The 16613-nt window shown below is 32.3% G+C and overlaps 2 protein-coding genes across 2 annotated transcripts; both read right to left on the reverse strand.

Moving 5' to 3' along the window:
• Nucleotides 1-991: 991 nt before the first annotated feature.
• LOC125216136 (uncharacterized) lies at nt 992-1678 on the reverse strand. The gene has a single exon (XM_048117770.2). It carries the CDS (start codon nt 1584-1586, stop codon nt 1041-1043), a length of 546 nt encoding a protein of 181 aa, XP_047973727.2. The 5' UTR covers nt 1587-1678; the 3' UTR covers nt 992-1040.
• Nucleotides 1679-6883: 5205 nt separating this feature from the next.
• LOC125212721 (NAC domain-containing protein 37-like) lies at nt 6884-11571 on the reverse strand. Its single transcript, XM_048112958.2, has 4 exons — nt 11457-11571; nt 9336-9505; nt 8312-8583; nt 6884-7506 (listed from the first exon to the last, which is right to left on the reverse strand). Exons 2-4 carry the CDS (start codon nt 9502-9504, stop codon nt 7108-7110), a joined length of 840 nt encoding a protein of 279 aa, XP_047968915.1. The 5' UTR covers nt 9505; nt 11457-11571; the 3' UTR covers nt 6884-7107.
• Between the last annotated feature and the right edge of the window lie 5042 nt (nt 11572-16613).

Genomic DNA, 16613 nt, shown 5'->3' on the forward strand with positions numbered 1-16613 from the left:
AACCTTTGCTCAAAAGATACATAGAATAGAGAGAGTACCACTACTAGATAATTTTGTTTTCCGTCTCTATCTAAATTTGGTAAATTTTTCTCTTTTAAGAGATCAAGACCATTTTTTTACTCTAATTAAAACTTGTGTCCAAGACCATTTTTTTACTCTAATTAAAACGTGTAGCCCCTTATAAAAACTACTCGTTGATGAAAACATTTTATACAGCGGTAGTAGTACTCCCTTCATCCCAAAAAAGTTAGTCATATTTTTTCTTAATCCGTCCCAATAAAGTTGAGTTATTTCCTTTTTTTAACAAAAGACAAAACATAATCACTTTTTTTTTATTCCATCATTTACCTTATTCTCTATTATTTTTCCTACTTTTTTCATCTCTCCTATTTATTTAATACTCCCTTCGTTTCATCATAATTGAGTCATTTTTCCATTTCAGGAAGTTTCTTCATAGTTGAGTTATTTCTATGTATGATAACTTTTTTCTCTTTCTTACTTTACTCCTCTTACTTTATTCTCTCTACTCTATTCACTTTATACTTTATTCTCTCTACCTTTTTCTCTCTTTTACTTTTTTATCTATTTATTTAACACACTCAACATTCATTTCTAAAACTCTGTACCGAAAAGTTCTGCCTCAACTATAAAGAAATGGAGGAAGTATAAATTTTTAATCTCCATCCTCAAAAGTTTTGTCTTAATTTTTGTAAGACGGAGGGAGTACTTAGTTCGGTGAATAACTGAATATATTCATTCTAGTGACTATGTTTTCAAAATGGGTATAACTAAAAAATATTCAGCATTACCAAACGGTCCAAACGTATGCAGTCAAAAGACGCACCCGTCATCATTACTTTGAATCTAAAGCCGAGTTCATTTCAGTGTAACATGACTAATTTAATTTCTTGCTAGTTAATTCCGAAGGGCAGAGTTGCAATTAAATTTTGTTTGTTTTGCTAGAGTAAGTAATCAAATTAGCAAAGAGTAGTAGAGCAGGAAGAAAGATCCCCAAATGAAATGGAATCCGAATCCGAATCCTAATAACAGAGCATTACAACGGAAGAGGAAACCATAAATCCATAAATGAAGATCAAGAAGCCAAAATGCAGCGCCCAGTTCCTCTTAAACTTACCAAAATAGCTCTCCGGCGGCTCCTGGTAGTGGATCTCCAGCTCCTCAATCTCATCCACCGCGCCGGCCTCCTTGAGCCGGCGGAGGCGATCGGTGGCGACGCCGAGGGTGAGCTTGTGGCAGCGGCGCTGGTACTTGAAGCCGTTGATGCAGCGGAGCGTCTGGGCGACGGAGACGTAGAAGATGAGGTGGGCCAGGGAGAGGAGGCCGATGGGGACCCAGCAGTGGCGGCACTGGAGGCGCGGGGAGGCCTGGGCCTGGGCCGCGAACACCAGGCCCAGGAACAGGAAGAAGAGGTGGAACAGCTTCCACAGCTCCTTCTTCTGGAGATCCACGGCCCGCTTCTTCTCCAGGGTTTTCTCGAAGTGGAGCTGGATTATGGTGTTGAGGGCTTGGAGGGCCGTTTCTTTCGGGATCATGTGCTGCTGCTGCTGCTGCTCGTAGTCTGCCATTCATTCAGATTTGGTGTTTAGAGAGAGAAACAGAGACTGTGGCAGACTGATTTTTATTTTTGTTTTTGTATTGGTTTTGAATGGACTGTAGTAGCTACTGCTGATTCAAAAAACAAACGGGAGAATACATACAATCGAATTGGGTCTCTTTACAATTAAATCATATTTTAAATTCTAAATCACTAATATAATCCTCTATAATTAAATGTTGCGGAGTATTTAAACTCCTACACCCTCGCCCCACAAAGATTGTCCCATTTTTTTTTTATTTCAGTCCGTCCCACAAAGATTGTCCCATTTCATTATTTACCATGTTTGGTAGTGGACCTCATATTCCACTAACTCATTTCTACTCACATTTTATTATAAAACAAATACTCCCTTCGTCCCACTTAAGATTGACACGTTTTCCTTTTTAGTTTGTCCCAACTAAAATGACACATTTCCTTTTTTGGAAACTTTCTCTATCCAATTAATACACTAAACCATTTTTTCTCACTCTTATTAAAATATCCATCTTTCTTTATCTCTCTACTTTAATACTTACACCCATTTTTTCTGTCTCCAATTAAACACTTTAACCAATAACTACTAAAACCCCGTGCCGGTTAAGCAATGTGTCATCTTAGCCGGGACGGAGGGAGTATGTAAAAGTAGGACTCATATTCTACTAACTTTTTCAACTCACTTTTCATTATATTTCTTAAAACTCGTGTCCAGTTAAAATGAGACAATCTTTACGGGACAAAGGGAATAATTTACTTTTGAACTACTCGATATATAAGATATAGGATAAATGATATTTGTCTTATTATTTGAGATATTAACTAAAGAAATATCCCAATCTTTAAGTAAAATTGATAGTAGTATTATTTTACTTTTTGGAATATAAGTGTACCGCAAAAAATTATGGAAATAGAAACATTGTTGTGAGAATTAAAGTAACAAAGTCATTTATTTATGTACTCTCTTAGTTAGGGGTGGGAATACGGGTATCCGTGGATACCTGATCTGAAAAAAACAGATACCCAAATCCAAAAATCATCTACATGTCTATCCAAAACCCGACCCGATATATTTTCGGGTATTCATATCCGATGTATCGGGTACCCAAATTCTCGACTCTTTACATGCGTTAATAACTAAAAAAAATTTAAATTTTATATATTAAAATAAATATAGAAATATTTAAATTGACTAATATCTTTAGTGTTGCATTTATTTTGTAGTATAAAATTATAAAAGGGGTTCACTTTTATTTTAAAGTATATGATTATATTTACGGAGATTGGTTATGCAATATGTAAGTAAAATAATACTAAAAGTTATGCATTTAAATAAACCGTAGAAACAACCAATAAATTAATTCAAAAGTCAAAATAATTAACTAAAATATAAAAACCACATGAGTTGGTCGTGCAAGACGTAAAACTTGAGAGTTTGGAGAAGCCGTGACCTAGAGTAAGAGAAATTGACTTATTTATCTACGATTTAACTTAGTAAGTTGTGATTAGTAAATAAATTAGCCTAGCTCTTGAAGCCTAAATTGCTAAACCTAATTTTAAAAATGCTTTAAATAATAAATTGGATATTCGGGTAATATCCGATACTCATTCGGGTTACCCAATGCCCGATTTATCTTAAATTTCAATACACAATCCCATAAAATTAGATATTGGGTATCCAATACCCGACGGATATCGGGTCGGGTACCGGTAAACCCAATACCCAATATCCGTATTCCCACCCCTACTCTTAGTTCAGGTTAAAATGGCATATTTTTTAGTTGGCATAAGGTTTAAGAGTTGTTGGTTAATATGGCTAATTGAAGAGAGAAATAGTGGGTGTAAGAAGTACTCCCTCAGTCTTACAAGAATATGCATTTTTTTTCCTTTTTAGTTTGTCCCACAAAAATATGCACTTTCTATCTTTAGAAATTATTTTCTCTCTAATAAGGCTAGACTAGGCCTACTTAATCGGTTCTCCGGTTCTCGAATACCCGGAGTCGGAATCGGAACCGACCAGGTAATTGCTAGTTCCGGTTCTAATAGGGGTGAGCATTCGGGTTTCGGTTCGATTTTTTGCCAAAACCGAAAAACTAAAAAATCGAAAATCGAAAAATCGATAACCGAACTTAAAAAATCGAACAAAACCAAAATTAAAAAAAAACCGAAAAAATCGAAAAAAATAGTACTATATATTACTAACATATATAATTTAATTTATTTTATATATACTAATAGAATATAAATATATATTATATAAAATCAATAGAATATATATAATACATATTATATAAAATATATTAAAAGAATATATATTATATATATGATATAATATATTAAATTAATAGAATAAATATATATAATATTATATTTAAAATATAATTTGGTTTTCGGTTATTTTTTTTGCACGAACCGAACCGAACCGAAAAATTGAAAAAACCGAACCGAATTTCAAAATTTCGGTTTGGTTCAGTTCGGATATTCGGTTTTTTTGCTCGCCCCTAGGTTCTAATGTTCTCAACAATTCCGGTTCTACCTGGAACCGAATAATAAATCAATTTTAGATTTTCAATTTTAGATTTGATAAGATATTAATTAGTATCCAATTATCTTATAGGGCTGTGTGTGCGCGTTAAGGTGTTGTGTGTGTGTATGGTGTTGCATGTGTAGGTGTATATACTTGTTAGTATTTTATTGTGTGTTTATTTAAATTTTAGGTGTTATACTTTTTAGGTATTTATTGAATTATTGTTTTTAAGTATTGGAATATTGGATGTTGAATTATTCAAAAAAATAAAAATTAAAACTACAAATCGGATCTGGTTTGTAACCGGAATCGACCGGGTAAGAACCAGTCAGTTTCGAACCGGAACCGGTGGGATCCAGTTCCGATTCCGGAATTCATGAAAATTTGTAACCGGGTACCCAGTCAAACCCGACCGAATAGAACCGGAACCGGCCGGTTAAGCAAGCCTAGGTGAGACTATTCTCCACTAACAATACTTTCACTTTTTCTTTCTATTTCTCTCTTACTTTACTAATTATGCATTAAAATTGTACTCAAACAAAAGTGCATATTCTTATAGGATGGAAGGAGTATTAAATAGAGAGAGAAAGTTATAAAAAATATAAATATGTCATATTGGTTGGAACAAACTAAAAAGAAAATTGTGTCATATTAGTAGGGACATATGAAGTACTCCCTCCGTTCCCTCATAGTTGAGGCAGAACTTTTCGGCACGGAGTTTAAGAAATGAATGTTGAGTGTGTTAAATAAATATATAAAAAAGTAAGAAAGAGAAAAAAGGTAGAGAGAATAAAGTAAAAAGTAAATAAAGTAAAGAGAATAGAGTAAGAGAGAGTAAAAATTTACTATATATGAAAATGACTCAACTATGACGGAACTTTCCGAAATGGAAAAATGACTCAACTATTAAGGAACGGAGGGAGTACTTATATATGTAAAAGTGGATATCTAACGTTTCACCTATAGAAGTGTTAGCTTACTCAATTTTGTACTACCAATTAAAGTTATATGTCACGTATTCATGTGGCGGTGAACTGGTAGAATAATTAATTACCAAAAATACCGGAAAAAAGAACATAAATGGTAGAGCGGAACCATACATTGATCCATATTGTATTGAACTGTAGAATTACTTTACAACGGTTATGGATCTTCCATATGATAAGAAAAGTTCTTCATAATAGTATGTAGAGAGAATATACCGAATCATTCTTCTCATGTTTGACTACCATAGATAAAAATTTCCTTTGAGTTAAATTGAATTTAATACATTTTTCTTGAATTTTGCATGTTAAATTAAATAAAAAACTTTATTTAAATTGAAATTATAATTTTTGAAATAAATAAATTAATAAAAGAAATGATGAATTGTGGATGATGTAAGAATGAACCGGTGGACAACGCAAAATAACAATAAATGATGAGGAAAGCAAATGCTGGTAAAGCTCAATAGTGTGAGAATGCTGAGAGAGACAGAACGTGGCGATAATCCTCAAAAGGAAAGGAAGAAATACCCAAAAGGTGTATGCGTACTTTTTTAATTAAAATATTGCTGAAGGCTAATTCTTACATAAAAATAGTAGTATTAGTCTCTAAATTCTATTCCTCTACTTTTGGAAAATTATGCTTTCGCATATCTAATTTGTTTTATGTTTTACCCCACTGAATTTTCAATAAATTAATTTTATAACTAAGAATATCTATAATGGTCGGACTAGTGGTCGCCATATCAGCATTTCTTAGTTCGAGCATTTTTCTGCAGTGGTTCGGACTAGTGTTTGCCCTATCAATTAAAACCTATTTTTTTTATTTAATTTTTAATGTTATTAATTTTTATTTTTATTTTCAATTATACCAAAATATATTACTTCCTTCGTCCACGAAAAATAGGGCACATTTGCCATTTTTGGCTGTCCAGCCCTAAACAACTTCTCCCATAGAGTACATTCTTCTTAAATTCCATTCTAAAAAAACTGTTTCACTATATACAAACGAAAGGTGTATATTATTTGGGCCCAATAATATCACAACAATTATCCAACAAGTCATGTCGGTGCTAACATTAGTCAGTATTTCCTCCGTTCACCAATAAACAATCATTTTGCTATTTTCATCCGTCCACTAATAAATGTCTCATTTATTTTACTACTTTTGGTAATAGACCTCACATTACACTAACTTTATTTCACTTCAATCCCATTTCATTAAACCAATACATAGAAGTAGGTCTCACATTCCACTAATAACTCTTTTCATTCGATTTATATTACATTTCATAAAACATGTGCTCAAACATGACTTTGTATTGATTTTCATTCGATTTTATATTACATTTCATAAAACAGGTGCTCAAACATGACTTTGTATTGGTTGACGGAGAGAGAGTGGAACTTTGCAAAATCAAACCAAAACAGAAAATAGATAAATAACAAGTACTATATTCTTAAATTTATATGCAAAATAAAAGTTCAGTATAAGTTTTGTAATTTATGGATAAATAATCCTTCTTTTCACACCTACATGTTCCCCCGTTAATTCAACCGGCTATAAAGAGTCACTAATGTTTAGATTTGATCCAATTTTTAATCTATTTTATTTAAATTCCAATTTAATAGCTTGTGGTATAATACACACAATATTAGGTGTACAATTTATAGCAAATTAGACCGTTCTATTTTAGTATAGTGTCATGGTTGAGATCTATGTACAGACTGTAAAATTGGTTCTAAACTGAGACAGATTAGAATTTGGGTTAAATACTTGAATTTGCAACAATGCTCGATATGTAATGATTAATTGCTCAACGTCTTAATAGTATGAATATAGCTGGAAACACCAAATATATACATGTAATTGTCATCGGCCAAACATAAGTAGCTAAAATAAGCAAGAAATGAAAGCTCATATTTTATATAGTTAACAAATATAATACTCCATATTTGTTCACAAGAATTGTATAAATCCCATTGGAGTTGAGAGGGTGGGACGTTTATTTATTAAATATGCAAATCCCAATATCAGAATGATCAGAGGTTGAGAGCAAGTTTGGAGGTGTCTCTTCTTCTCTCCGCAGAAGCAGTTCCATTTGTGAATCACTGTGGTATTCATCCCCATGGCTTAGCTGCGACGCCACAAATTTGTCGAGATCTCTCCAGTCCATTACTTTTTTCGAACATCTATCTTCGTCTTCAATGATATTATTGCTGCTCTTTAGTTGCGGGAGTTGCGCAAACTGTAGGCTTTCTGTCTCCTGTTTGCACAACAAGTTTTGGGGCACAAATTTTGCTTCATCGTAGTAGTATGCTGCTGGGTCCCACCCTTCATTGCTGCTCTTTGATTGGCTAGTCGGCCGCTTTTTGAAAGCACGACATACCACCCATCCTTCTTCCTGCAACCCTTATTCTATTAGTACGAAGACTTTAGAGTGTTCCAGAAAAGCAAAACTGTGAGGGCTTAGTTTAAAACGGAGATTACTATACTAATATGGAGTTTGAGTATGCATTACTGAACCCTTCACAGTATGAATAATAGACTGGCACTCTATATTTGTAGAATATAATTAATGTTGAACAAATGGAGCTAAAAGTAGGTGTAATGGAGGACACATTCATTGTTTTGAAAGTTATGGGTTTTGTGACTTTAGGGGCATAAGCATGAATAGTGAAAGGGATTGCATGTAGAGGAAATGTGATAAAAGGTTTGCATGCCTTTGAATAAAAATGGGCCCTATATTACTATAGGGATAGACAAACCTTTAATTAATTAATGGAACGCATGAATCGGGAAATTAAAACAACAACACAATTTAAGTTGAATATATAGCAAATTGTAAAAATTTGATGCACCATTTAAATCACCTAATGATGGAAAGGAAGGAACATGCATTCACTAATGTAAACCTTCATATTCTGCGTGCATGTCTTTTTCCTACTATAGTATTTTTCCCTTTGAAATTTTGTCTCATAGATTTTAACGAGGTCCGACCTTAGTATATGGGTTTGACTCATGGGCTCGAAGGCTTTATGTTTCAACCTACTTTTCTTTACAATTTTTAGAACTAGTGCCAAGTCAACCTTGGACTCATATTGCTGGACAGAGGGAGTACTTCACTTCACTATATGACCATTTCTTAATTTAAGAATTCTATTTATTTATATAGAAAAGAAATGAAGGGATGACGGAAAGAAACATGCCTGAGGAGGAGAATTGAGGTCAGAGTCAAGCCTATACTCATGCATGATCCAATCGGTTTTCTGGCCATTAGGAGCCCTTCCTTTGTAGAAAACAAGGGTTTTTCTCATTCCGATGAGCTTTGACCGGTCGTACACTGCCTTATCCCGCCCAGTCGCCTTCCAAAACCCGGCCATTGTTGCCCGGTTGGTCCTCGTCCCACTTGGGTACTTCTTATCTTTGTGACTGAAGAAATACCACTCCTTCTGCTCTTCGTATCCAATTCCACATTTTTCTGTCCACAATTACATATCATGTCATTCATTTACATTCCCTCATATTAGTCTAGTTGGATTAATTAACATTTCAGTGAAATATCGTTTATACTATCACAACAACAAAATAATCCGGGAAAACAATTTTTGAACAAGTGTCACCCAAAAAATTGTCACAAAATAAAATCGTGATATGTTGTGAAAGGTATGCGTATCATAAATGTATCAATTTACTCAAATAAAAAAAATTCAGTTACACTTTTATATATATAGCAAAAACATATGTGACCAAATTTTGTTCATGATTGTATTAAAACGATTCGTATATAACTGTAACTTTTGAAGATTGGTCACAATAAATGTCACATAATAAAATTTACTAATATTTTGTAATACTTACAAATGAATGTAAATGCATATATAGATGTAGAAAGTGGTTCAGTTGAGAACGAACTCGAGAACTTATCAAGTACAGAATATATCAATTGATGACACAAACCCTATCAGTTGCTAACTGATATCAGTGGGCAATACAAAAAGATGATATATTTTGTACGGCCAACCGATAAGTTCTCAATCTCTCATGATCTTTAAGATAGATAGTTCTGAAATGAATCATTTCCTAATAGATGTAATTAAAATTTGTTACACAAAAGATGTAGCAAAATTTTTGACACTATATCTTGAAATAGACCATATTTTTGTAGTGTGTATTTGGATTCAAATTTTGAACTGAAGTAATAAACCACTGAAAACCCTAATACACACATACCTTGAAGATCCCATGGCTCGATTCTATAAAGATCAATATCTCTTATAACATCGAGATCGATCTTCTGCGACGCCACCTTCTTCCGGAGGTAGTACCCGACGAGCTCCTCATCGGTTGGGTGGAAGCGGAAGCCCGGCGGAACGCAACATTCTGCGGCCGCATCCATCATTCTGCATAGAATTCACCACCACTTATATGTAGGTAATTAAGTCAACGACTATTCTCAATTATCTCTGAATCATCATCATCATACATAACTCGATGAATTCAGATAAAGGGCCAAGAAGAAGAGGCATATATGTATGTAAAGAGATGAGAAAGAGAGAGAATGGGAGATGATAATGAGGACTACATATAAAAAGGTGACAAGTGGTAGTAAGGTATAATGATCAGCTCATTTGCTGGTGACATTTTATCTCTAAAAAGGTAATCAACGCGTGGTCTATGGGAAATGGTTTTCTATTTTGTTTTTGTGAAAACTTTGATGAGAAAACACCTCAAATAATGATGAGGCCTTCCCAAGACAGACCGAACAACTAATAATGTTGTCTTGTGTACTGTGGCCACCACATAGCTAGGTTTAATTATTTACTAATTCATTTCATTTCACTCTCCAATGTATCTCTAGGGGATAAAATATTTTTACTTATTTGATTTAACTTACATTAAATTACTCACTTAACACTATATATTTAGTGATTTTAATAGACCTAACAAATACTAATTAGTACTCCCTTTGTCCCATTCAAGAGGTCTACATTCTTGAGTGACACGAGATTTTAGAATAAGCCGTTAGGTGGAGTTAATTAGTAGAGAGAAAAATATAGTTGAATATTTTGATAAGGAAAGAGGAGATGAGGATTTATTTCTAAATATAGAAAGTGGACATCTTGAGTGAGAAAAACTAAAAAGGAAAGGTAGACATATTGAGTGGGACGGAGGGAGTATATGACAATCCTTTGGCATATAAACTGATTTTGGCATAAAATATTGCCCTTAATTAACAAATAATGTGCAATATGTTTATATGTGTTCTTTAGTGGAAAGCACAGGCTATAAACATCTTTTACAATACAAACTACGAACCATAAAATTTTTATGAATCTACTGCGAAGATGAATATATGTATGAATATAAAAATTAGAATTTTCATCTCTATTGGATTCTAATCCAATATCACAATATTTCATTCAATAAAGCAATAAATCTATAGTAGATCTTCACGATCTAAATAATCAAAATGGTTTAGTTCCTATCTTTTAATTTTAAACCGAAATTTTTATCCGTAAACTTGCAATATCATTTCTCCATCTCAAATTATTATTTCAATCATATAGTTTAATATGAAAAGAATGACATCAACTGAAATCACATTTCCCATATGATCCTTTTTTCTAAATTGGGAAACAAAACATGACACCATTTCAAAACACTGAACTAAAGCACCATTTACTTTGGAAGAAGAAATAAAGAATATGTTGTCTTGTTATCAAAATAAAAATATGTTGAAATGGTGTTAATTAGTTTAGTGGGAAAAACAAAAGGGACAAAGTTTGATGACGTGAATGAAATATGAGCACGCGCTTGTTATGGAAGAAAGTTGAAAAGGCAAAAAAAGGGTAAGAGAAGAAAAGGAGATAAGTGAGAGTGCAGGCTTCAAAAGGAAGCACACAACCTAAAGGAACATTCTGAAGGCATTTTTCAGGTTTATGTGTCCATTTTTGAGATAACACTCTGACTTATTTGTCTACTTGTCTCCTCCCTCTTTAACCCTACTTATCATATTCATATTCATATTCATATTCAACCAAGAATGGTTAGGAATTTCCTTCATCAACAGAGACGGGGTTTACCACCGCGATAGGGATTCATACACGAACAAACGAGATTTATCCAATTTGCAACGAAGATAGTGACCACATAAGCAAGGCAAGGCAATATATTTCGTTTCATCTATTCGAGTGAGTAAAGAAATACATATATTTCTCCAAACATGGCAAGAAAAAAACAAAAAAACACATTAGCTTCACTTAATATATTGCCAAGGTTAGAGAGATTTCAAATTTGAATTTTCCATTGATAGAACTAGCTGGTTCCATTAGGGTTCCATTTAGGGCTCACCTGCACTGGCGCGCAAGCTATAGTTACCGAGGAGAAGGGTAGACGAGGACGAGAAAGAAGAAGAAGATGAGGATATGATATAAAATGCTATGTATGTTAGCATATAATGTGAGGGAAGAAGTAAAGAGAAGGGAGTGAATAAAAAGGGAATAGGTGAGAGAGATGGCATGAGGGACCGCTCAATTGCGCATGGTTTTGATGGATGTCCCAAATTCTTGATGTCACTCTCTTTCTTGCTAGACAAACCCTCTATTCCTCTCCTTTTACTCATGTTTTTCACCATTTGTTGTTTGATTATTGGATTGGTCTTGTGAGGCTAAGCTACGCGGTTTCGATACATCTTTTATGAATGTCTATGTTAACCCTTAATTAAGTGCATGTTTGGTCCTATGAATACTTGACACCATGTATACATACATGATATATAGGTATGTGCCAACTTTTAGTTTCTTAGATTTATTTCACATTTTACTAAAATATCGGAGGGTTTGAGTTGTTCAGCATAGAACTGTAACTGAAAAGGTAAAATTACTTGCATTTTGAAATTCTACAAGACTATACCACTAATTATTTTAGTATACGGCTCAAGCTACATTATTAGTTAAGTACTTTTTTTGGTTAATATATGTATGTTTTTAGTATAATAAAAGAACATAATTAGAAACTACATTAATAATATAGAAAACATCCCTTCTTGAAATGAAAAAACACAATTAATTAAAAATAATAAGTTATAATGCAAAAAAGAAACGAAAATAATTTTCATGCTCTTTTTAATTATTATTATTTGGTTCTATGATTTAATCTTATTTTAAATTTTTTTACTATGGATCCAAAAATAATGTATAACTATGTTCATAAAAATCAAAATTTATAATACATGAACATTGAATAATGAAACTAATAGTAGTACACATATGAGATATCGAATTGAGACGAAAATTAGTTTTAAGTTTATAAAATGGTTATTGCGCGCATCTTATGAAGATATGATTAATTGAAGACTTGTTCAACAAAAGGCTGGGGTTAGGACATAATAAATTATTACTTAGTAAGCTAGCTTAAGCCTGATTACATTACATTAAAACATTTGACATTAATGGGTATAGATAGTGTTATACAGTATGGAATGATTTCGTCGACAAGTATTTCCGGGAAGAAAGACATACGCACCCAAGTCAGAGAAACTCCTAATTAAATGCCACCTGTCATCCACTTATTGGGTGCGCCAATTGGGTGCTTTACGTAGAAGGGAGTCGAAAGACTAAACTAAACCAACTACCCAAAGAAGAGAAAAACAAATAAATAAATATAGTATTGAGTCAAAATGAGATTATAAATAGTGGAAGGAGATAATATTTTATTTAAAGAAACCTTAAGATTTTTTTATGTATAATTGAAATTATATGTAAACATAAATAAATAGAGTTTTCATAAAATAAAATAAAAAATCATAAAAACAGAAAAAAAGTTTTAATTTTAAATAAAAGATTGTATTTATTCATAAATATGATTTTGTAGAAATGTAAATAATACTTTCTCGGTTCAATAAATAAAATTCTTATGATTCATATAACTTAAATTTTAATAAAATCAATTTAGGAGTATCTCAAAAGAAAATAAAACTTTTTTATTAATTTTTTTCTCTTGCATGAAATTTTACTTAGACCTAAATAAGAGTTTTAAAAAACAGCCTAGTGTAAGCCAACCATTTCTGCAACTTCTATATATGAATATTCAAAGTTTAATTTTCATTTTCAATAAAATTATTAATAGAGCATATTATAATTATTACTGTTGTCATTATTAATTTATTACAATTGTATGTTTTGTTTCACTTTTTGCAACTTCTATATATGAATATTCGAGGTTCTTTTTTAATGACTCAAACCTCAAATCTATCAGTTAGTGAGTAAGCGTCTTACTCAGGGGCGAAGCTACTTGAGAGGGGTAAGGGGCAAATGCCCCTCCTCAACATATTTTTTTTATATATATTTTTGTTCTTTAACTTTTTTAAATTTTTTCAATTTTCTCTATAAATGCCCACCTCAAGTTATTAAAAGATTTTTTATAAATATTTTTGCTCTTTCTGAATTGAATTCTTGGATCCATGGTCTTACTCTACCAAGTGAAGTGCCTTCATTATCTAATGTTTTGCTAGTTCACTGAGACTGATATTTTTGGGTGTAAATCGATGGCGGTGGAGGGCAATGATGGTGGCGGCAATGCCATGGTACAGAGCCGTCATTTTGCCATGGAATTTAGATTGAAATATCTGTGTAGAGTATGGAGTATTTTTTTCTTCTTTTTACTAATATTATAATCCTGCTTCAAAATATACGTATACATGAATATGTTATTTAAGTATGGAAGAGGTCACCGATATTATCTTGAATGATACTTTAAAACCTAAAATAAAGTAGAAAATATTTCAATTGTACTCCAAAATGAAATTAACTTATTTTAGATTCTTGAGTAAGATACTTCCTTTTTTTTCTCACAAAGTTTGTTCCATTTTATCATTTTTGGCTGTTCCACTTGGAATCTTACTAAAAACAGAATATTAAATACATCTCTCAATCTCCTCACTGTGAGACTCTTATTCCACTACACACCTCCATTTAATACAAAGCCAAACAACTTATTAAAACCCGCGCCGAGTAAAATTGCGACAAATGTTGTGGGACCGAGGAAATACCTATTTTTTCGATTTTTACGGTAACAAATTCAAATCTTTTTGTGAGTGTAAAAGGTAAATGAATAGAAAATATTCTTTTAAATTTTAATTTGGATCAAATAGTTAGTAAAATTATAATTAAACAGTAGTATAACATTTATATTAAAATAAATTTGAGATTAATATATATGATCGGAAATGCTCTGAATATGAATTTGAAGGCTTCTAAAAAAATATGAAGAGATAGTTACTATGAGAATAAAAAAAAAGGGAGAATGGAATTTACGGAAATCCAAATCATAATAAGTTTTTATTTGGAACGAGATTTTATACAGTTTTGAGTTTAGTGGAAAGTATAAAATAGGGAGAGTAATATTTCTATTTTTAAAATTGAACTTATTATTTTGAATAGAATATTTCAAAAAAAAATATGTGAGTTTAGTAACTAATTAATCACTAATTCAGATTACAAGTAGGATTAGAACGAAAAAGTCTAATAAGGAGAATTTTATAGTGTTTCAACGTTGTCACTTGTATCATATAGTTAAATGTTTGAGAATTTGATGATTTAATTCACAGTCACTACAATTTTTTAACATTTTGATATTGACTTTTCTCCAAACAATCATGCACCACCTTCAGCAAAAATAACACACCTATTATAATTCAAAGTTAGTTGGAAATTTGATGTATGTTTCATATGATTGTTGTTTAATATATAAATCGCGATAAACGTCACCACCCTCTTCTAATCAATTGCTTTCTACTCCTTCCGTCCCATTGTAAAAGTCCCGAACACTTTTGCACACCTACTTTATAAAAGAATAAATAGTTAAAATGAAGAAATTATAAAATAAGAAAGAGAATAATGTAGAGAAGAAGACATTTCATTTTTCACACGTATTTTGTAAAAATGATAATAAATACTCCATCCGTTTCAAGATAAGTGAACACTAACTTTTCGACACGGGATGTAAGGAAATGAGGTTTTGTTAGTAAAGTTGAAAGTGAATAAAATAGTAGAGTTAATAAAATAAAGAGAAAAAGTAAGAGAGATAATACCAAAAAAGGAAATGACTCACTTATCTTGGGACGTTCCCAAAAAAGAATGTGAGTTGCTTATCTTGAATGAAGGGAGTATTTAAAATGAAAAGAAAGTAAAATAAGAGAGAGAATAACGTAAAAGGAGAAAGAATAATGTAAAAGAGTAATTGCATCGTCTTTATATCACAATTGAACTAATTTTTTGAATGAACACATGCGTTCTCTCATTTGCATACACATATTAAGGTGTAAGAAGCAAGCTTCTCTTTGAGGGTGGCTTTCAATATCATTGCTTTCTTAGTGGAGACCAATTTAATCACTTTTTGGTGTTCTTCCAGAATACTTTCAATTCATTACCACATAAAATGAGATTCATGTGTGTACATTAATACCCTTTTAGGCCGACATAATTAGTAATCGCGTAATGCCTCATTTTTGTCGCATTTTTTTGGCAAAACGGGATTTGTTATCTCCTAATTGATATGATCATGTAACTTAATAGTTATATATGCTATAATGATTGACCATCATGCTATATTAGAGTGGATGCCCTTGTCGATAATCAAACAATCATTAACCCGGCCAATATATAGTAACTAATTTTGAGAGGAAAGACAAACAAGGACAAAAATTTGATCGATTCAACATTCGTAATCAAAATTAAATCGAAATACTATGATTCAAATCCGAATTTAGATGTTTATGTATTCTATGAGTATTTAATACAAATACTAAATTATGATATTCGATTTAGTATTCTTAACACATTCATAGTTGAATACTGAATTTTATTTATGTACTTATTATACTACTCCTTACTAGTATTATGTTATCTATTGTAGCATTGTGTGTGTGAAATTTAATGTATCGGATGACTCTCATCTTATTTGAAATATGGAGTATTTTACAGGCTTTCTACTCCATATATTTTGGAAATGATTCGGATGCTCTAAATTAGTAAGACAAAGCATTTAAAAAAAAATCAAATAATATTGTTTGCAATATTACTCCAAGAAAAGCAAATATCAATTGAAATCGAATATGAATTTTTAGACTTACTATTTGGAAGATGTTCAATTACTAGCATATATCAAGTAGATTATTCGAATTGCATGTTGGTATAAATTCGGTTTGGATTCGTTTACACTCCAAATCTGTATATGTACATTTTGGTCCAGTGATGCCATTATCTTATCAAGAAGCAGAGAATCTTCTTTAACTTCAATTTTACTTATTCAATAGATCGAAATTAAGAGCATCCGCAGCGCGGAGGCGTCCGTCCGTACTAGCGGCGGGGACGCCGTTCGTCCGCCGATGGGAGGCGTCCGTCCTTGCCACGGCACGGCGCTGCTTTTAAATAAGAGCACGTCCGTGCCGTTGAGCAGCATACGTGGCAGTTTCTGATTCGCCAACGGCATAGCCGTTGGCATATTCAA

Source organism: Salvia hispanica, chromosome 3 (genome assembly GCF_029641045.1).
Source record: "Salvia hispanica isolate PSC_SH4W2 chromosome 3, Shi_PSC_v1, whole genome shotgun sequence".
In the NCBI taxonomy this organism is placed as follows: Eukaryota; Viridiplantae; Streptophyta; class Magnoliopsida; order Lamiales; family Lamiaceae; genus Salvia; species Salvia hispanica.

Excerpts from the sequence above, each read along its gene's own strand:
- LOC125216136 (XM_048117770.2), bottom strand. The coding sequence starts at position 1,586 with ATGGCAGACTACGAGCAGCAGCAGCAGCAGCACATGATCCCGAAAGAA.
- LOC125212721 (XM_048112958.2), bottom strand. The coding sequence starts at position 9,504 with ATGATGGATGCGGCCGCAGAATGTTGCGTTCCGCCGGGCTTCCGCTTC. Across the intron at positions 8,584-9,335 it reads CGAGCCATGGGATCTTCAAG|AAAAATGTGGAATTGGATAC; the intron begins GTATGTGTGTAT and ends AATTGTGGACAG. Across the intron at positions 7,507-8,311 it reads ACCTCAATTCTCCTCCTCAG|GAAGAAGGATGGGTGGTATG; the intron begins GCATGTTTCTTT and ends TAAGGGTTGCAG.